Source organism: Octodon degus, unplaced genomic scaffold, assembly GCF_000260255.1.
Source record: "Octodon degus isolate 3935 unplaced genomic scaffold, OctDeg1.0 scaffold00180, whole genome shotgun sequence".
NCBI classification, from domain to species: Eukaryota; Metazoa; Chordata; class Mammalia; order Rodentia; family Octodontidae; genus Octodon; species Octodon degus.
The window spans coordinates 2,811,953-2,834,678 of NW_004524756.1; the positions used below are offsets into that span (position 1 = coordinate 2,811,953).

At 37.7% G+C, this 22,726-nt stretch overlaps 1 protein-coding gene across 1 annotated transcript in view; it reads left to right on the forward strand.

Moving 5' to 3' along the window:
• Slc7a11 (solute carrier family 7 member 11) overlaps positions 1 to 22,726 on the forward strand; it is an 80,224-nt gene that overhangs the window by 20,064 nt on the left and 37,434 nt on the right. Inside the window, exons 4-6 of the mRNA XM_004643639.2 lie at positions 2,391 to 2,516; positions 5,776 to 5,875; positions 13,419 to 13,463. Of these exons, the coding sequence (XP_004643696.1) occupies positions 2,391 to 2,516; positions 5,776 to 5,875; positions 13,419 to 13,463 (271 nt within the window). The remainder of the gene's footprint in view (positions 1 to 2,390; positions 2,517 to 5,775; positions 5,876 to 13,418; positions 13,464 to 22,726) is intronic.

Consider the following 22,726-nt stretch of genomic DNA (forward strand, 5'->3'; position numbering starts at 1 on the left):
TCCTCCTCTTCCTCCTCCTCCTCCTCCTCTTTCTCCTCCTCCTCCACTTTTTCCTTTCCACTTCCTGTTTGCTTCTTCTTCCTCCTCCTCCTTCTTTTTTTAATTTTATGTATTCAGTACAGGGTCTCACTACGTAGCTCAGACTCATAGTGATTCTCCTACTTCAGCTTCCCCAGCACAGGTTCCCATGCCCAGTCTTGGTGGCTCTTGGTGGCTGGCTCTGTCCACCCAGGGTGGGGCTAACACAGCTTGTGGGACCAGGGGCTGGAACCCTGGTCCCTGCACTTGCCTAAGCAGACACTTTACCACTGAGCTATCTCCCCTGCCCTGCAAACGTCTTCTTTAGTGACTCTCATTTCACTGTCTATGTGGTCAATGGTTCCCTTGTTTCCCAACTTTAAATATTTAAAAAAATGAAGCTTTCTTTCTTTCTTTCTTTCTTTCTTTCTTTCTTTCTTTCTTTCTTTCTTCCTTCCTTCCTTCCTTCCTTCCTTCCTTCCTTCCTTCCTTCCTTTCCTTCTTCCTTTCTTTCTCTTTCAACATTTACAGCTTTATTGAATAAAATTCCATTATGTTAGAGTATACAATGTTATGATCTAATATTCATGTATTTTATGAAGTATTTGTCGCAGCAAGTCAGTTAAAGCAGATATCACCTTCCTTAGTTCTGTTTTTGTTTTGTAGTGAGAACAGTTAAACAAATTTGAAGTCTATAATTCAGTACTGTTGGCTACAGTCGTCATAACACTGCATGTTCATTATCAAATCTGTTGAAATATAGCTGAAAAATAAATATCAGAAATTGGAAATTATGTAGCATCTTATCATCTATAGATACTTGCTGTTAGTGTTTTGGTAATGATTCCTTCAGACCTTTTCCTTTCCTTCTGTCTTTATCTATCTCCTTATCTATCTATCTATCTATCTATCTATCTATCTATCTATCATCTATCTATCTATCTATCTATCTATCTATCTATCTATCTATCTACTTACCTACCTACCTATCATATATACCTATCCATCTATCCATTGGTATTGGTCAAAAACATTTAATTGTATCATGCTTTTAAATGATTATACACAAATCTACTAAATAAGGTATAAGATAATTAGTCTTTAAGGATCGAAGTTGTAAAAATTTCTATCATCACACATTATGTGTTGATAACGCAATGTAGTTAAATACAGAAATGAGCTAGTGATTCTGTCAGATGACGGGCAGTATGAAGATTACTATTATTATTCTACAGATGGAAAACCTACAGTTATAACTTGAGAGATAAGGATTCTGTGATTTGTGTCATCCCCTGAGATGTATTTTACATATTTATGTTATTTATGGATAACGCATCTCTATAAAAGTAAAGCTTATAGATAACAAATGTCAATAAACAAAGTAGCTACTTTTGTTGCCATTGTCTGCACTAAACATAATGTTTCAAAAAGACCATAAAGTTGAAATTGTTTGTCTAGGGTATTCCCAATCAATTCTATAGGGTAGAGGAAGATTTTAAAGAATGACCCTTCACCTGTGCTTTAGATTTAAAAAAAATAAATAAAATAGAAGATCCAGTTCATTCATGCATTCACGCAAAAATATGTTAGTTGTCTACCTGAGCCGGGCATACATCCGGATATTGTTGAAACAGAGATGAGCAACCCTTCTTCTCCACTTGACATTTTCATGTTCCAGAAGGTGGGATGGGTATGTGGTCACTGCTTCTTGGGAAATCATGGGCAACATGTAAAAATGGAAAATTCTGCTAACTCTGAGCCCAGTTTATATTTTAACCTAGAAATTCATAAGTCTCAAAACATGTCTTGGAAGCTTCTGCTTGTAGGGTAGGTTGAAAGTCAACCTTTCATGTTAACTGAAAAGTAGAAAAATGACCTAAAAAAGTGCTGATTAAACTAATGCTGAGGGTGAAGAATGAGATCCCAGCTGACTTGTCGACTTGTTTCTCTGGAGCACAGTCCACCCTGGTGAGAGTGTTCTCATTGAGGTTGGAAAAACTTGCCATGTGAAGCTAGGGTTAAGTTCAGAAATTTGCATTCTGTGACAACTTTTGCATTTGATTAGAAGATATTTTCATACACCTCTTAGAGCCATACATTATGTGTCCTTTCTTATTGACATATACAAAGAATAGAAATTGTAACTATGTACACTTCTCAGGTTATAATGTGCCTACAAATAAACAGATCTTGTTTCAGTGCTTCTTTGCATTTGTTTGGTCTGAGGCAGAGCCTGAGATTCTACATCTTAAAACTGTTACAGGCAATACCAACACTGCTGGTTTTCACATTGCACTTTGAGTAAAAAGAATGTAAGATGTCTTTGTGCCCAAGAGGGTTTGCCTTTTATAACTTCATCTATTTGTTTGCAGCTCTAGTGATGGTCCTAAATAGCATGAGTGTCAGCTGGAGTGCCCGGATTCAGATTTTCTTAACCTTTTGCAAGCTCACAGCAATTCTGATAATTATAGTCCCTGGAGTTATGCAACTAATTAAAGGTATGGATGGAAAAGTAAATGCTCTTAAAAATACGTATCTGCTTTTGGTCTCTTCTAACACTAACTTTTTCTGGTACCAGCAGAATCCTTAATTAGTCTCTGCTTGTGGAATTTAAACTCCATACCGTCATCTAATTGATTGGAAAGGCTGCTACACTGAGAGTGAGTTGGTATTTATGGTTGAGAGGCAGCAAGGGGATTAAGACTGGGTCAAGCAATGATATAAGGCATCAGTAATTTCTCTTGGTGTATATTGCTTGAAGTAAAACCACAAACTGGAAAAAAAAAAGCTCTGCCAAGATTATTTTTGAGAAAAAAACTTTCACTACAAATAAATATGTTCTTTTGTTTTTACTTTAGCATTGTTCAATAGTAGTAATCAAATTTAAAGAGAAATAAGACTTCTGGAAAATGGGAGATGGTTGATAATCCTATCTTTTTTGGTTATGATTTCTTTTATCTTGAGAGTGGTATCACCGGAAGAGTAGTCAGGTATGGAAACAACATTCCTGAGAAATAAATATTTATTTCCTAAAAAAGTAGCTGCAAACTCTTAACTTTGGTTGGTTATATTATTTTCAATATAAAATTTGCATTTCTACCAAAATGGATCATTGTTTTGGAAATATTTGCCTTAGAGAGTTTGCTATTTAATAACAAGAGAAGCAGAGAGCTAATGACATTTAGAGTTCTAGATGTTTTAGGAAAGTTGTGCATGCAATTGCTTGTATTCTGTGGAAAGGGTTGGAGGAGGGCCACATGAGGTATTTCGTTGGCAATGGGTGCTGTAGTAGGATGTAATAGAAAGAAAGAAATGTATGGTGCTTATAACTTGGTCATGTTAAGTATTTAATGTTTATATTGATTTTGTCAGTTGGAAGACAGGGAGTTTATAGAGAAATTTAATGACATTGCAGGAAAAGAATTACAACAAGGCAAAGGAAATGCCAAAGTTCAGCAAAATCATCGCAGTTGGTAGAGGCATTAAACAATAACAAACACGGAAAGATCGGTCACTCTAGCTGGGCAAAGGAGATGCTGTTGTCCATTTAATAAGCCTAGTGGGAGATCTTACAGCCCTGCTGGCAAAATGCTTTCATCAAATCCAGCAGCCTCAGCCAACTTGAAATAAATACAATGAAGAGTTTGAACACGAGGGTTTACAGTGAAAGGAAGATATGAGCTTGCTCTGCTAATTCACCTTGCCCTCCACATAGTTGATCCGCTCATCTTCTATTTAATTGACCAGGAATGTATGCAGAATCATCTATTCTGTTTGTGCTTCAACGTTTAGAGCTAAGTCTTTAGTCTTCTGTAAAGGACTTCTCTGCTATTCAGAAAGGGTGGAAACTCTCTGTCATTGACCCCTCTTTAGTCCTAGTTTAGATTCCAAAAATTGATATACTATCCCCTGAAGCTAAGATAAAATTTTATTTTTCTTTTTGATATAATATCAGACATTGTTGGTAGACTGGCATACTTAATCATTTCTGACTCCTGATTTTTATATGTGTATGAAGTAGGATTATTTGTCCACAGTGGTAAACACTGTATTTTAATTTCCTCAAAATGAAAAATCTTGATTTGATAGAGATCTTAGATCCTTGGGCAGTTACAACAGAGTGACCTCTAACTAATACAAGATCAGCACTTTGTGTGACCAGGTTCCTTCTTAGATCTCACCTAATAGAGAAATTCACCTAGTATGTTGGCACATATAAAGTAAATTTTAATATTTTGGAGAGCATTGTTAGTAGATATTTTTGTTCTCTTCATAAAAAGTGAAATAAAATTGTAATTTTCTTTATAATACATTCACATATTTTCTGTACTGATGTGAGATGCCAGGAAGAGAAAGCGTTCACTAACCTATATTGCACATCTATTTCTACTCTAATTAGATCCTGAAAATGTTGTGCATTCACTTATGAATATGTGTTGAACTTTTCTTTGAACATTGGACTTTCATCTTCCTGAGACCTCTGTTATATAGCCAAACCACTCTTCAAGTTTTGAAACAAAATGCTTCTCATTTTTCTTTAAACTTGCAGAATGACATTTATGAAGAACTGTACTCATGACTCGGTCTTTTTATTTTAGGGAAGAGTCTACAGGGTGTTCAGGGTCTCACTATTAGATCAGACTCAGAGTGATCCACCTGTTTACAGCCTCCCAAGAGTTGGGATTACAGGTGGGCGCTACCACACCTGATCTTAATTGCCATCTCAGCGCTCCCTGGGGGCAGGGCCCACACTGCAGGCCTGGGGATTGAACTCCTGGCCCCTGCACCTGCTTGCAAGTGCTTTAATGCACTGAGCTATTTGGCCAGCCCATGACTCGGTCTTTACAAAGATTTTTTTTCCCTTATTGATTATTCAGTGCAGCTCCCTGAGGAATAGTGTCCTGTAGGCCAAGAACGTCACAATCATGATAAAAGAATACTCAAGAGATGGTTTTATTTGAAGGCCAGTATTTATGTTTACCTTCTCTAAGGACCAAGAGGTGCTTGAATAGAACAGGCACCTCTGACTCATTGTCTCATTTTAAAAAGTGAACTGTACATGTTTGGAAATTAGTTATTTTGAAGGAAAAACTCAACATTCTCCAGTTTTGGGTTTCTGTCTTCAGTGCAAATGCTGTGCTTAGTAATGCAGGCAGAAGTTGAAATTTGATTTGGAAGACTATGTCTTCCATGTACCTTGGCTACCTCCTGCCCCTCTTTTGTTAACCAGTTATACAATGAAGTCATTTGTGATTTGGGTAATTCTATATGCTATTTTCTTTGCAAAATAGAGATTTTTCTCCTGCTAAATTTGAATATTGGCTGAGTAGATGTAATATCTGTTCAATTCACATTTGATGCAAAATTTATTAAAATTCAGTTTAGAATTCAGTGTAATTTCTCTTTAATGTTTCAAGAAGAAAATTGTGCCCTTCTCAGGAGAGCGTTAATCTCATTTCACCTAGGAATGACCATGCTCAGTGAGGAAGCATGTTTAAAATACTATTTTCATTCTAGACATGATTTTATTAAAAGACAAATGTGAAATAAGATGCCCAGTGATCAGCACACTTTTGGAACTTTTTCTCTAGAATGGGTACAGTATCATATCAATATACAAAGCTATTAATCAGCAGAGAACAAAGAATACAGACCTAAAGCAGTAAAGTTTCATTCTCAGATTCCTATGTTTAGAGTTAGAGTGAATAATAACCAGTTCTTTAGGAAAGCTCTAAACTTTTTGCATTCTAATTGTAGGACAAACACAGCATTTCAAAGATCCTTTTTCTGGAAAAGATTCAAGTCTTATGGGGTTGCCACTGGCTTTTTATTATGGAATGTATGCATATGCTGGCTGGTAAGTATATATAGGTCTAGTGCTTTAGGTAATTTATTAATTCTTAGAACTATTTTGCTTAAGTGTAAAGCAAGGTACTAGAGAAATGTGAGTAGCTCTAATCCAGTGTCACATGCAGTACTTGAAATGGCAAATATGGTGTGGCCCCTCTGTTAGGCCACTTATTATGCTCCAGACTTAATGCAAACCTGATGTTACAAGCATGGAAAGGTGTGAGGCTTTTCCTCACCCATGATAAGGGTCAGAGCGGACATTCCTGTAACAAAAGACAGGTTAACAAGAGAAAAGACTAACACATTTATTTGATCAAATGTTCATGTGACATGGGAGGCCTCAGAAATGAAGTCTTATCATCCCAAGAAAACCTTTCTATTTTTATAGACAAAAGGATGTGTATTAATGGTGATAGATGGGAAGGGAAACCTAGCAAGGCCAGTGTGTTCAGCCTCTTCTTGGACTCTGTGTAGCACTTTCCTCTGGGACTGGGCCATGAGTCCTCAGGATCAAAGGTCTTGCAAGCTACTACAGACAAGGTAGATCAAAGGAGTTCTTCATGGCCAGCACCCCCACAGACAGACAGAAGGTTGGAGTATATTTCTAGAATTTATGGCTTGCTTTCAAGGTGAGAGTATCCAGTTTCTATGAACTTTTGGGAAAAATAATTGTATTTTTTAATGGCTGGCCTTGGACAGGGAGAGCAAGGAACAGAAATAACGGCAGAAGAACTTGAGATAGAGTTTGCTTCTGAGCCCCTTTGTTTCCACTAGCTCACAGTACTCAGTGTACCAGTTCACCAGAGATTGGGATGCCATTTTATGAGTCCATATAGTGAAGATGACTGCCTGAATTAGTTTAATGTCATAAAAATGAATGCTTGACTAGGCATGAGGGTGCAAGCTTATGTAGTAATTCCAGAATTCTGGAGGCTAAGGCAGGCAGACCATTGAGTTTGAGGCTAGTCTGTGCTACATGATCAGTTCAAGGCCAGCTAAAACAACATAGCCAGTCCTCATCTCAAAACAACAACAAAAAATATTTTTAAAACCCCACATAAAACAATAAACCAAACCAAAGCCAAACAAGAATAACAAAACACAAATGTTGGGTCATAAGACCGCCTATAAATCACTGATAGTTATGTACCAGTAGGTGGGCATGGTGGTGCACACCTGCAGTCCCAGCTACACAGGAGGAAGGCTGAATCAGGATGATCATGAGTTCAAGGGCAGCCTAGACAACAGAATGAGTCTTTGACTTGGATATTTATTGATTGATTGATTGTATTTGGTACATGGTTTCAGTGCATAGCTCCAATTCATGGTGATCTTCCTGTCTCAGCCTCCTCAGTGCTGGGATTACAGGCACACACCACCCAAACCATCTTGGTGGTTGGCTCAGCACACCCGGGGGGGGCAGGGCTGGTACTGCATTTGGTGCCTGGATCAATCCCTATCCCTGCACTTACCAAAGCTGGGGTTTAGTCCACTGAGTTATCTTGCCAGCCCTAACTCAAATTTTTTAAAAAGGTCTGGGAAGTAGCTTGGTCCTTCCTGGGTTTCAATACCTAGTATCCTTCAAATGAAGAAATGCTTGCATGCATACATAAATATATGTATAAAATTATGTAGCAATAAAGTGTCACTAGTCATTAGAAATTAGTCTTTAACTTCTCAATAGGTCTTTCAGTGAAGCTCCAAGGATATTTACAAATAGCAATTTTTTTCTACTTCCCATGAGAAAGAAGTAAATCAGGAAAAAATAAGATGTTCTTAGCTGGCTAAAATGGTGCTCTAGGCTGACCAAATAGCTCAGCGGATTAAAGTGCTTGCAAGCAGGCTCAGGGGCCAGGGGTTCAATCCCCGGGCCTGCAATGCCAGCCCCACCCCCAGAGTGCACTAAGACAGTCTTGAGACTGGGTGTGATGGCACGTGCCTGTAATCCCAGGTCTTGGGAGGCTATAAATGGGCAGATCACTATGAGTCTGATCTAATAGTGAGACCCTGAACACCATGTAGACCCTTGTCTAAAATGCAGAAGAAAATGCTCTAAATGCAAGAAATAAGAAAGATAATAAAATTACCTGCATGAGGCCATGTGTAATATTTTTAAAGTTTCATAAAATTTCCCTGCATTGGCAAACTAAAAGGTGCCACCAAGTTGATCAAAACAAGGACTTATTTCCTTTGAAGAATATCTATCTGTGATAGTTACTGTTAGAGTTAAGACATTAAAATATTATACTGAAGACTTACGTTGTGCAGTAACTTGAATACTACTAGTCGTGCATGGGAATGGAACTTTTCCTAAACTTTATTGATCTAGTAAGATTTAGTAGAGACAACTATTTCGAGAGTGTCCACTAGGTACAAAAGTAGTACTTTAGCATCAAAGTCATTATGACAAGATTAGCTTTCATTGGCAATTTAAAAAATGTATTTATAAAACTAATACAGCTTATCTGTAAGAATGTTCTATGAGCTGAAAAATAATAAAGGGAAACTTCACTAGCTCAAGCGTTATGTAAATGCCTAACACAAATTTAATTTCCTGTTGTTTCTTTAGTTTTTAAGATCTCACCTCTGGGCAAAGCAGGAACTCTAAAGATATATTTCAAAAACAAATAGAGTGGTACCCTGTTAATCTCACTGAATTATGAATGTATTGCATTAGAGGAAAATTAAGAGAACTTAATGTTTTAGCATGGCTTTGAAGCAAATCATGTTTGAAGGTTGTTGGAAGATTGCAGCTCTATGGAGATAAGGATAAAATGTTTGTATATTCCCCAAATATTTTTACAGCCATTGTGTGTAAGCATTAGTTTTCAGTCACTCAATGCTTTTGAAGTCTTTTTACTTTTGTCCAAAGCACAATGTGGTGCTGGGCAGAGAAAAGAGCTGAGCATGATCACACGGTTAGAAGAAGAATCAACTCTTCCCTGGCTATTCAGCTTGGATCACAGCTCTACGCCCTGGGGCAGCAGCCAAAGTACTGTGAGGGTCGCTGGAGCCTCCACAGCAGAGCAGGCAGGGAGAGAGAACTTTCAGGGAAGTCAGGCACTGGGAGCCTCTCAGTGCTCCATCAGGAATGTGGAATGTGAAGATCCTCACAAGGGAGATTTGATTAATTCTGCTGAATGAAGTTTCTTTGCCTGTGAGTATTATGTGTCTGTTCCCATGGAATCTTAAAATATTTCTGCCTTCCTCTCTTCTGGAATCAGCACTGAATATTGAGGTCACTTGCTTGATGTAGAGCCAATTTTCTCCACTTCTGAGACTTTGGAAAGCTGACAGATTTCTCTATGTACAAAGACTTTAGAGTTTTAGTTATCTTATTAATATTGAATTTTATTGGTGCTGAACCCAAAATGTTACTCTGTTCAGAGGGTAAAGGGGGCTTACATACTTTATTTCTACTTTCACCCCCATGGTCTTCACGTCTACTTCCCAATGTAAGGAGTCAGAAACCATTGATTTCCTTATATTTTTGAGGGTTCCAACATGTTATTGGAAAATAAGCCCAGGGCTTGGTTCAATGGGGTTTTATCTGATATAAGTGGTTACTATAGGAGACAGATACATAACCGGTCATTATGCAACCTGAATGCCTTATAAAGAGGTGGAAATAATCTGTTTATTAATCTATAACCGTCAGTGTTAGAAAAAAAAAACCCTGGGTTTTGAGAAGACAATTTGTTGGTTTGAAGTTCTGGAGAAATTATTATTTGGATGTGGATAGCTGGAAGTGGAGGCAAAGTCATTTGCCCAGCAGACGGGTGTTCATTCATTTTCCAGATGTGACCCCTGCTGATGGGTTGCTCCATCTTTCATCCTATAATACAAGACTGGGCTGTATAATACAAACGGAGACCTGGAGGTGAGCCACTGCTCCCTGCATTGCTGCCAGTGCAACAGTGTTCACACATATGCACACGCACACGCAAGTGGGGACGTTGCAAATGAGAAAGACGGGAGCAATGCAGCCATTGTCATCAGGCTGCCTGGCCCGCCGGGAGCCTGCTCGCACAAGCAGCAGGACCACGCGCTCCCGGGGACCCTGCTCTGCGAGTGATCCAAGTCCTCGCAGCTGCGTAAGACCTCCACTGAACCTTGCAGAAACTGAACCAACATTTGGCTCGGAGGAGCACAGAGCCCTTACAGTATGATGAAAACTCCTTCACAGAAGCATGACTAAGGGAACATAAACCATGAATCCAGCTCAGTCACAGAGTTGGGTCAGAACAGCTATAATATATTGCTGTTGTCTGCACTCAGAGAAACACTGGCCCTGGGGAGTCATCCACTTTCAATCCTGTGTCCTCATCCAAAGCTGAACATTGCTTGGTGGGACTTAAAGAAGAAAAAACAAAACAGAAACAAAAACAAAAAACACTAAACAAACCTAAGAGTCCTTTTTTTCTCCCTTTCAATTGTTATCCTTAATGGATTGAGTCTTTCTAAAGCACCTGTTGGGATTATTTTGTACTACTGTGTCAAATCCAATCTAAAGAATGAGGTTTTTTTTTTTTTTTTTTTTTTTTTAGAAGACTTCATGTGTTGGGTGTTGGAATACACTGCTAGCATAGCTGAGTCTTTTGGGCATAATCATGCAGAGCAGGAGCAGTGCGTTTTGGGAATGTTCTCCAGGGGCCGCGAGGAGGCGTGAAGCCAAGAGAAAGCTGTGGACTCGATGCTGGAAACCAGGCAGGCAGAAACGTGTTTCCCACAGGGTGTGCATGTTTGGGGTAAAATAAGGAGTTTTCTCCTTCCTACCCACACCCTGTCCCGAGCCCTTTCCGTTCCACTATTTTCTGGCGCCATGGAAAATATTTGAAGTTATGGTTCTTTTTCATAAATATTTTCCTCCTTGCTTTGATATATTAGAAAAGATCGATCTCTAAAGCAACTGTGAAGAAAGAGCGCACTGCCTTTGAACCGGAAGCCCAGACACGTTTCCTAATGGGCGCGATTTCTGAGGCATGCAGGGGACGCAGCTGCTGTCTCCAGAGCGGATCTCAGATGCAGATACTGACTAGTGCTTGCTTTCCCAGTGAAACATTAATCCCTGCTTTTAGAAACTGCACTTTTGAGTCAGTGCAAAATGTCACTGGCTGCTAACTTTCTAGATCGCTTTTATCGTGGACCATTCTCCCAGCGTTTCACATATATCAACTTAAAAGGCAGTTCTTAAAGTTGGAACTAACTTAACCTTGAGCATCAACTATCTGCTTATGAATTTAGATGGGGTTTTTATGAAGATAAAACAACAGAGGTTTCCTCATCTTTCTTTTAGTCTAGGAGGTGCTTTTAAGCATATTATAGACTGATGGCCTAATACTCCAGTCATATTTGGCTTTAGATTGTAGAGATTTTTTATGTACAGACCTGTGTTCCCATAGGAAAGGCTATCTTTTAACCTTTCAAGAAATAATAATTGAAGGATATATGAAATATAGCCTCTTCACTTTGTGAAAACTTCTCAAGACTGCAAAATGCAGAAGTAGCAAGTTCTTTGTCTTTATCTATTTTGTGCTTCCTGTAACATTCCCTGAGCTTCTCCCTTTTCATGATTCTAATTTCAATGTATGCTTATTTGAGGCTGGAATTTGCTTCAACTTCACATTGTAGAAACTTAAGAAAGCCCTGTGAGAGCTGTGAAGGGTTTCCTTCCCACTAAATTGTCAAAGATGGGAAGCACTGGGGATTCCTATGTGGGATTGGGTAGAGGCACAAAGAGCAGGAAACAGGTGTGGATTTTTCTGGAATCCTGACATTAGGATATTGCAACGCATGGTACTTGAAAGCGAACTGTTCTGTGTCCAGCATACTTCTTGTCACATCACCTCCTGACCCTGCAATGTGGTAGACTTAAGAAATGTTCACATTTTCTGTGTGTTAGTTGTTGATTTAAGTGTAGTGGCTGACAGCGTGCTGAAGATTAACTGCCTAAATGTACAAAACTGAGAATCAGGGACTTCCTAATCCTGATTTGAGATGCACGTTACCAAACAGTGATCCAAAAGGAAGAAGTGTGAATTGAGGGTCGACCATCTTTCCATTTTTAAATTCATTTCAAATTTTCATTTTCAAATTCACAAATTTCAGTTGTATACATTTATAGTGTACAAAGTGATGCAAAGACTTGTGAATATAGAATAATGAAATCAAGCTAATTATCAAACTAACATACCCATTACTTTAAGTATTTATTTCTTTAACAGAACAGCTTAAATGTAGTCTCTTAGTAGATTTCTTTCTTTTTTTATTTTATTGAGAAAAAACTTGCCATGTGACAGCTTCAAAACAGGTGGGTAGGAGAGTTACAATTAATACGTTGCATATTGTTGTCTTTGTAGCAGTCATTCATAGCACAAGATGCAGACATGGTATCCTGTCCAAACACTATTAGTACAGATCTTTCTTTTTATTGAATTAAGAGAAAGTAGCTGTATATCTATCCTATTTTATATGTACAGATACAAAATTGTCCTTCATTTATATCACCTTTTTTTGGTTCAGTTTTGTCAGAGGTGGGTATTACATTGCCATTCAAATATTGTAGGTGCATGAATTCAGCAAAATATTCCAATGTAGTCCAGTACTCCACAACAGTAGTGGATTATCCACAGGACTGGCAATGTCCGAATCTGATGACTTGAGCCTTCCACAGCTCAGTGCACTAACATGGCTTCATTTTTCATAACTCTTTTCTATGCTTTTCTGCTGGATGGTTAAGACCAAGATAAAGCAAGACCTATATAACAAAAAATGTAACTTTTGTATTTGACACAGTCAGTCAAGTCCCCTCAGGACTTATCCCAAAACTCTGTACTGCACAGATCCTTTGTCAGGGTCAGCCATGTGATGAGTCATGGCCATTGCTTGACCAAATTGCTCTATGCACATTATTATTTATACCATTATCTCATCCAATTGGTACATCATGTTTCTGGGCAGCAGACCAACAGTTCTATAAACTGAGAAACATTGCTGTCACATGTACACAGCCTTGTGAGTTCCCCACCTCTAGAATTTAGGCTCACAGAAGGTAGAGATTATTGTGCTTAATACTCTTCCTAGTCCCTGCGTCTCACTTCTAAGGTAGAATGCTGCACAGGCTCGCCTATCCTGGCATGGCCCCTGCCATGCCGCTGTGATTCTGGCTGTCCGTGGCCTGGAATGTCTTCACAGAGCCTTACCAGAGCCAAATGTTACATGTTCTTGGAAGCTTCCACTGGGAGATGCCACCTCTAGAAGTCCCCGTTGACTTTGGTGCTGCTTCCTGTGAACTTGAGCTGTTTGTGTGTAGAAAGACTGTGGATGTTCCCACTTACCGGCCAAGTGCCACATCATAAGCACTCCACAAATAGGGCTTAATGGAAAAATGATTCGTAGGAGTTTTCAGTTGTTGGATAATTTCATCTCACAATAAGTATCTTTATGAAGTTTTCATAATTTGAATTCAAATTCAAATATATAAAATGTAAGACTTTGGATTACTGAGGTGAAGTATATTAATATTTTAACATTCATTTATATGCTTTTAGGTTTTACCTCAATTTTGTTACTGAGGAAGTAGAAAACCCTGAAAGGTAAGTAGTCCTATTTACTTTGAATCTTTATGAGTGAAATTTGAGATTATATAGTTGAAAAGTAAACTTGGAGAAAGAATTCCATGTGGGAAAGTAAACGCTATCATCACGGTATTGTTCTCATTGAGGCTGTTATTGTCTAGACACAATTTAATTGATTTTTTTTTGTGAAATGATATATAAGCAACTCAGCTCTATATTCTATACTTAAAGTGGACATGACTTTTTATGAGAAAGGAATAAAGAATAAATTTGTATTTTAAGTACCCTGTTTCACATCTCTGTAACTTGAAATGGACTCTCAGCTACTCACAAGTATAGTCTGAACTCAAAAAGTTGACTATTTCTAATAATATAATTACTTTTTTCTTAAGTGCCAATTAAAGAGAATAATATAATTCACAGAAAATTAGGAAAATAACTATAGGATTCTAGAGAAGCTTGTAAATTTGGGCAGCTGAATGATTTTAGTTTTTAAAATTTTAAAAAATCTTTTATTTATTTAATGTATTTGGCACAGGGTCTTGCTGCACAGCTCAGACTCATAGTGTTCCTCCTGTCTCAGCCTCCCCAGTGCTGGGATTACTAGTGTACACCACCACTTCTGGTTTTGGTGACTGGCATAGCATGCCGTACTGGGGATCGAACTCAGGTCTTTGCACTTGCCAGGCTGGTGCTTAGACTGCCAAGCTATCTGCCAAGTCCAAGCTGAATGATTATCATTTTTATCTCTCTCTCTCTCTCTCTCTCTCTCTCTCTCTCTCTCTCTCTCTCTCTCTCTCTTTCTCTCATATGATGAACTGAATCCAGGGTCTCATATATACCTGGAAAGTGTCCTACCACTGAAATATATCTATAGTTCTATTTTTATGTATTCTTTGTAAATAACAGTCTGATCATAAGATGATTTCATATATATATATATATATATATATATATAGTGTTATATATATTTGTAACATTTCTAGAACAGTTTAGGAAAATGATTTAAATATTTTTAGTACATGTCATGATTTGCTTATAACATTTCACTTTGTACAGAACACAACATAAAAATGTGTGGGCTCAAGAAGAAAAATTTAAGTTAAAGTAAATATAAACTATAAAATTATTGAATTTACCTCATTTTTATTCAACATCTGCTATGTTCCAACTATCTTGTTGGGCATATCATCTATAAGCAGACTTTTCTCCAAGCACTTGATTATTTTATTGTCTATTCAATGACTGAAATGTATAAACAAATCAACGTTAAGGGTATAATTGCTACCACAATCAGTTATTAACATTTTGACAGAGAAGAAAGAAGGAAATACTTTAGCTAGGCATATATCCCTTCCACATATTCCCATATATGTGAAAAGTATTCTCCAAGTAAATATAAATATATGAGGGGGAGAGAGAGGCTTGACTTCTGAGAAAAGGCACAACAGGTGCAGAGGTGAGTCCGTACGAAATAGCCTGCGTAGCAGCACAGATGCTTGTGAGTTGACAGTTGGAATTAAGATGGACTAAGAAATCCTGGCACCACGTTTATTGGGAGATAGGAAACTGATTAGATCTGGCTGAGTCTATGAGGGGTGTCAGAGTACAGAACACACAAAGCAGCAATGGATGTTAAAATGATGTTTCATAGTATCTGACTCAACCGCTATGCAAATCAATAGGTAATTTCAACATGGAGAAAGCTATTCTATTGAGAAATATGACCAACTTGTAACACTATTGTCATATTTATAACTGGAATTGGAGGTAGGGAACACAGATTTACCAGGAACCAGTTCTAATATTACATGTAAATGATGAGCTACCTTAGGACTGCAAACTCATTTGTAGAGATAAATAGGTTGCCCTGTCTTGTTAGGTTTTGAGAATAATTAGTACCCAGTGAAAATGTAGAGGAAAAAACAGCTCTTATTAGGTTTCATATAAAACATTTATTGAATTTCCATTATGTGAAAGAAGTAACTATGGTTTATGACTGTGACTCCTATTTACTGTGACTCCTAAATCTAAATACATTTTAAAGAGACCAATTACTAAAATCACATATAGGAGAAAATTTCTCAAGGAAAAAAAGGCAATTGTAGGTTTTTAGATAGAGCTACAACATAATATTTATTAAATGGTATGTCAGTAGTATGTGTGTAATTCTTAGAGTATATTATAACATTCAATTCCTTTAATGTTACTTAAGTTTAAACCTAGGGTTTTTTTTTTGCCATGTACACATGAATGTGGGATATATTAAGTGTATCTTTAAACTATGTCATGCTTGCTCCAACCTGTACTTCTGATGTATTTCACCAGAACCATTTGCTAGTTCAAGATTCCCTTTCTCCCTCCTCTCTTCCTTAATTTAACTTCATTTCTCAGTTTCATAAACTACTAATGTCTATGATTTAGTGTATGTGCCAATACTAGGAAATAGTAATTGAGCATGGTTGTTTCTGTTTGTTTTTCTAATTCAAAGAAATTTTCTTATCTCAAAAACTAGAAAAAAATCTACAGCATGTACCTCACGGGGCTGGGTTGATAAGTTAATATGTATAATGTACTTAGATTACTGGCTGTCACTTTTTAATCTCTACCTAAATGTTTGGTGATTGGTACCACTATTACTGCTAGTTCTTTGTTTTAGAGCAAGGTAAACTGCTAAATAATAGTGTTTTCTAGGTTTCAATATCAAGCTATTGTTCGTTCTTCAGTGATTTTGAAAGGAATATAGAAAAATCACTGCATACTATTGAAATGTTCTGCTGTGGTTTAGCTAGAGATGCCCCCCCAAGGGCCCTGTGCACTAGAGGTGGGCTTAGAAAGTGGCTGGATTAGGAGGGCTCTGTAGCTGACTTGCTAAACATGAGATCTGGCTAGAAGAAAGTCACTGAGAGCATGACTGGGAAGGGAGCGTCCCCACCAGATCCCAGCCTTGCTCTCTCTGCTTCTGACATCACGACGTGGGAAGTTCTTCCACACCACGTCCTTCTCGTGGGCTGTTTCTGTATTTGAATCTGGCAGCCACAATTGTGGTCTAGCTGCAACTCTAGAACCTGTGAGCCAAAATAAGCCCTTCCTTTAAGAAGTGGCTGGCAGTATGTATTTAGAAGACTAGAATGACAGGCATTCCAAGCATGACTCTAGTATGGTCAGCTATAATGTCTCAGCCACCAACACAATAATTAAAACCTGTGCACTCTAACTTTTCAATACTGAAGAAATTTTTGGTACCATTTCATTCTCTTACACTGGATACCCAGGTATTTGACTTTTACCTGGAGATTTCTGCGTAAAACTCAGCTGATACGATGATTTTCTCAAAAGTAAAATATGAGAGGTTCATGCAAAGCCTCTTTTTTACTATACAATAAGGGCTAATGTTGCATAGTATATTTGTCAGCCAAAGGGTTTTCTGCAATGTAGGCTTTCATTTTTTAAATGCTATTTCCTGTTAATAGTCATTATCAGTTTAGATTTTCAAATCTGAATTTTCTTTTTAAAATTCAGACAATTCTTTGGGATGAATGGGGTGAATACTAAGAAGAAATGATCCAATTATATAGATTGAGTCCAGATGTGTAATTTATATTATTTTGTAGGTGTACCCATATATTTTGTAGGTGTACCCAGTTCCAAAACACTTTCAGTTATTTTTTTAATTTTTATTTATTTATTTATTTATTTATTGGCAGAACCAGGGATTGAACTCAGGCCCTTGCACTTGCCAGGGAAGCACTCATTCTACTGAGCCCCAATACTTTCAGTTATAAGGGATGGTAATTATGATTGCATCCCTTGTGACAGGCCGAAATGCATGCATTTCCCAATGCCAGATCTGTGTGTCTGGGTGTGCGGCAGCACACTGCTTGCCAGCAGGAGGTGAAATGACTCGTCAGTGAAAGCTAAAACAACACTGTTTACTGTCCTCTTCCATGTAGGTAACACAACTTTCCTGAAATTGTGACCTAATGAAAAGCTGATAATTAATTTGGCTCATTGAATATAGCACTGTGCTATAAAATATGTAGAATGCGAAGTCTCAAAATCTCAATCTATTGTACATGTAATTTTATTTTGAGAAATCTTTCAAGAATAATATGAGCTCGTATTATTCTATAAGATAATTTCAGAGCTGCTTCTATCAGAGACATGTCTCATAGTGTATTTCCCTAAGTGTTATAGCAAGTCTGAGAGAAACTTTGACAAAATTTCCCTTTATGTAATTACATTCATCATGTTGAGATATTTTTCCATAGATTGTTCTTATGATTTCCTCTTTAAAAGTAGCTTTGAGTTCATAGAAATAGGAATCTTTCAAATATAATAATTTCCACTGCAATGACATAAAGATACTGCTTTTAATAATTACTGCATGGTGACTGACTCCACAAATGAATCTGTTAGAATAAGAATAGTATTTTCAGAGAAATAATGTTTATAGTTTGAACCATGAAGGTCATAGCATTCCAAGGAATACCTAATTTTTAAAATGTTACTAGCCCTCAAGTGGTGTGCAAAATAATAATGGCTAATAGCATATACATAAAATCAAAGTGTTTTCACAAATGTGAATTTTATCTTATGTCATTACTTTTGCAGGAAATATAATCTATCATTGTTCAAAAAGTTACGCAGTGCAGCGAACATATCACTGAGATGTATAATGTTTGGAATCCTGTTCTTAGCTTGATAAATCATGTCTTGTGTTGATGAAAGCTAAGAAATGAATTGCTTTGCTTTGACCTTGGGGTCTGACATTAGTCAGTTTGTCTATTAGACTTGTTCCTGTGTTCTTCTCACTCCATTTATCCCTTCTGTTCTGCCGAGTTGGAAATAGTAGACTAAGAGGAAGTCAGTAGAGCTTGCTATCATCCGTCATTTTTGAAGAACAGGTTATCAACATGCTCTGAATAATCAACTTTAATAGAAGGTTTAAATAATCAGAGTGTCATGTTTAATTAATACTTTACCTGCTCCCAATTTATATTAATTGATGCCTCAAAGTCATCACACCCTGTACAATGATAACTTAGAAGAAGAGAAACTTGGTTTGGGAAAAATGTCCAGACATTTTTAAGGCAGTGTGACCCATCAGATTGGCTCCCAAGGGCCCAGCCAATCATGTCCTTTGCACTTGGTTGAGGTGTTGCAGTCTTACATTTCTAGTAAATGTGTTTTAACTCCTTACTGACAGTTTAATTCCTTACTATGCTGATTCCGTACTCTATTATTTATTCCTTACATGTTTTGTATATTTCTAATTTACTAGGGAAGGGCATACAATGTTTTTGTTGTGTATGTGTGAATTACAGAAAAATGTTATGATTTTTTCACTAGAAGATAATGTGTAGTGTGTATTCTTAGAATATTTACAAAGTTTCTCTTACAAATGCTTATGTGATACATGCTCTTACATCATGTAAAGCAATTTTTATAGAAAATTACTACACTGTAAATGAATATAGATGGAAACATCTAGATTATTGAATGGATTTCCATTCACAAAAATATTTGCCAAGTTACTTTTTAAAACTGAGTTCTCCTGAGAGAGGATTTTTGAGGTTTTCAACCCCATTATGAGACAAATTGCTTCTGAATCTTTGTTTACCACTTTCAAATGGATGGTAATAATCCCTATATTATAGTTCTCATGAGGTTGTGAGGATAAAATATATGAAATTGAAAAATGTTAATGAGCTTGACAAGTAATATAAATTAAAGTAAAATTAAATTCCATTGAACTTCACAAAGATCTTCCCTTCAGCAAAATGAAGCCTCTCTTTAATCACGAAAACAGGCATTACTATAAGTATTGTATTAGTTACTTTTCTTTCATTGTTGGGACAAATACCCAACACTCAAAATGAGGGAAGGAAAGGTTTATTTAGCTCACAGTTACTGGAGGTTTCAAGACACTGGAGGAGGGGCTGGGGGGCTGCCGTGTCCAGGATGACCCTCTCCACATCTCTGAGAAAGCACGGGAGAGTCAGTTTAATGGTTCGTGCCTCTCTGGCCTCACCCCTGTCCTCTGACCCCACCCCGGTCCTCTGGCCCCACCCCGGTGCTCTGGCCCCGCCCCGGTCCTCTAGCCCCGCCCCTTGGCCCCCTCCCCTCAAGCCACTCGTTGCTCCTCCAGCTACATCTGTCCCATAATTTGCATGAGGTTTTGGAGGGAAAACTAAACACAAACCATAACAAGTATCATTAGAGTGAAACTCTTCTTCAGTTGCTAAAATAATTGATGCCCACAATAAAGCAACTTTATTTTGTGCTTTTTCTTCATATATCTGTATCTGTATCTATATATTTGATGAGTCACTTTAAAATGTGCTTCATAATAGGAATATAATCATCAAGTGGCGCCATCAGGGCAGATGAAGGCCAGTGGTTGGCCAGATGTCAGAGAAGCGCTGACTCTGTGTTCAGAGAGCAAGTTGCTCTTGGTCGCTTTTGTTCAGTCTAAAAATTTCTCACTGATAGAACATGTTGTTGATGTTCCTTGGGATCAACATTCTTGCATTTCTCAGCTTCCTATATTCATAAGAATACATTTAACTCCAGGACAGTTTGTTCATATAAGGCTGAAGTTGTCAAGTAAGTGGTGTGGAAAGTATAGAATTACATTATAGTAGTTTATAGTGGGGTAATCAAAGAAGAGGTATATTAATCCGGGATGTGCTTTGCGGAAGCCATTTAGCTTTTTTAAAAATTAATTTTAAGGATCCCAACCCCTGATGAGGCACGATTTGAAGGGCAATGCTTTTATCTTCCCTTTAGGCTGTCTTTCGTTACGTTCTAATTCTAATCTTCGTGAGATTTATACATTGAGCCTAGAATAATACACTCAGGTATTTAGTGTAGTTTCTGTTCTCAGTAGCCAACAAAAAGAGACCACAAGTGATAGTAGGAGTAGAATGATAGGTTCAAGAATTTCAGAATTGGAGGAGGTTTTGGGGACTGTCTCATGTGCTTTTTAGCCAGCACCCCAAGTACATCATCTTTAAACAACATTTGCTTGTGTTGACTGGCAACCTTGTAACATCTATGACCATTTCTACCTTAGATAAATTATGGGTTGAGTGGTACAAGCAGGATGGGCAATAGCTTGGCTGCTATAGGTGTGCTGCAGATAGAAACTGTATCAGAGTTATAGCTCTGATGTCTAACATATTGTGCTGTTGTCACATTTAAACATTAACTCAATTTTTAAATCTCTTTTTATCCAGAAGGCAATATCTTCTGTGATCAGAAATATTAAGTCAGGTTGGATTATCTTTTGCTTCTAAATGTACATTTTTGTAGTGGCCCTTCATCTACATTCTTATGTATGTAAATAAGCTACTCTGCATTCTTCTCTGTATATGTATTTGAAGGTCAGGTGACAGTACCTGAATTGTGGCTCAAAAGTAGCACATTCTACATTCTGAGTCACACTGGGTGAAAAACACCTGAAGCCACTAAAATCTAGTTTGTGGCCTGCTGCTGTTCGGACAGTCGTGCAGATTTGGTGTTATTTAAGATTCATGTTAACAGAGAATAATGTTCCAAACTGCTCTTTGAGGATAGAGACGAAATGCATTCAGGTCGGTACATGCACATACACCATACCTAGAATCATTTAAATCATTTTCTTCTGCTGACTTCTTACACTGACTCAGGGTATTCGTCTACTCAAGATGAGTGACTTTTGAATTTTTTACACATTAGTTTTAATTACATTACCAGTAAACCCATCTAAATTAACAAAGTAGAGACTTCACAGTGGAAAAAATTTTCTTTCCTCTTATAAACTATATACATTTATTTACTATGACTAGCACTGGTTCAGGAAATAAAAATTCTAATCCTGTTCCCTTTTAACTAACTGTTTGACCTTGGACAGACCTCTAAATTGCTTCTGAATCTTTGTTTACCACTTTTAAAGGGAAGGCAATAGTCTCTTTGTTATGGTTCCCTTGGAATTGTAAGGATAAAATGCAGAAAATTCAAATATGTTAACGAACTTGAGGAGTAATATATGAACAACATCTGCAACTCAGACCTATGTTCTTTAAAGATTATAATATTTTATAATCTTGGAAAAAATGAGAGGATTAAGGTAGTTTTATGAACAAGGGCTTTATTAATCAGCTCAAGGAGCTGTACATCAGTATCATAGTATTCAATTATCTAGCAGCTAAAAGGTTGAGAAAACGATGAGAGTTGCCTTTTATTCTTTAACCTCCCTCGGGTGATAAATGCTCACACATCATAATGGCAGATTTTTTTCCCCTCTCTGAACCAAATATTTGTACGGCCACACCCAAGTTGTCACTGTGACCCTGTGGGCTGACTCTGCGGATAGAATGGATGGACTGTTTGCATTTCTCCTGCAGCCACCTCTTCTGAGGTTCACCATCTTACCAGAAGTGCTTTCATGAAATCTTACAAACAAGGTCTTGATCTGAGGGGCTGGCATCACATATTTAATGTCTAATTTTAATTTTTCCAGAAAAGAAGCTATCATACTAGTACAAAACAGGAGAATGCAGAACGAGAGTCCTCCCTGGAGGCTCTTGTGAGATTTTGCCTACTTTAAAATATAAAGCCTTTAGGGCCAGCTAATTAGCTCAGCAGATTAAAGTGCCTGCTTAGGCAGATGCAGGGGCCATGAGTTCAATCCCCGGGCTTGCCATTGCAGGCCCAGCCTCCGGGGTTCAATGAGATGGTGATTGAGACTGGGCGTGGTGGCACGCATCTGTAATCCCGAGGCTGTAAACAGGAGGATCACTACGAGTTGGATCTACACAGTGAGACCCTGTACACCCTGTCCTAAATACAAAAATAAAATAAAATATAAAGCCTTTATTAAAATAAATAAACACAACATTTTTATGTGATTCCTAAATGGATAATCAGGTGAAGGTCATCCATCAAGTTATTCTTAATGGAATAATGTATATTATCACCATTCTTCAGTACAGAAAGCTAAAATTCAGACATGTAAAGTAGCTTTTTTTGGCTTACAGCCAGCCAGGGGGAAGGTTAGGACTGGAGTTGGGTTTGACAGGCTCCAGGGCTCACACTCTTTCTATCGTGCCACTTGTCCACTTGGAAGGTAAAGCAGAAGTGATCCATGAGTGTACACAGTGGTTCAATAGCTCATTAAGGAAGTAGCCTTGCTAGAGAAGAGGAAGTGTAGGAACCAGAAAGGCAGAACAGAGAAATGAAGATATCTCAGACTGAGTGTGGGACATACAGCGCCCCAGAATTGTGAGCAGTAAGGA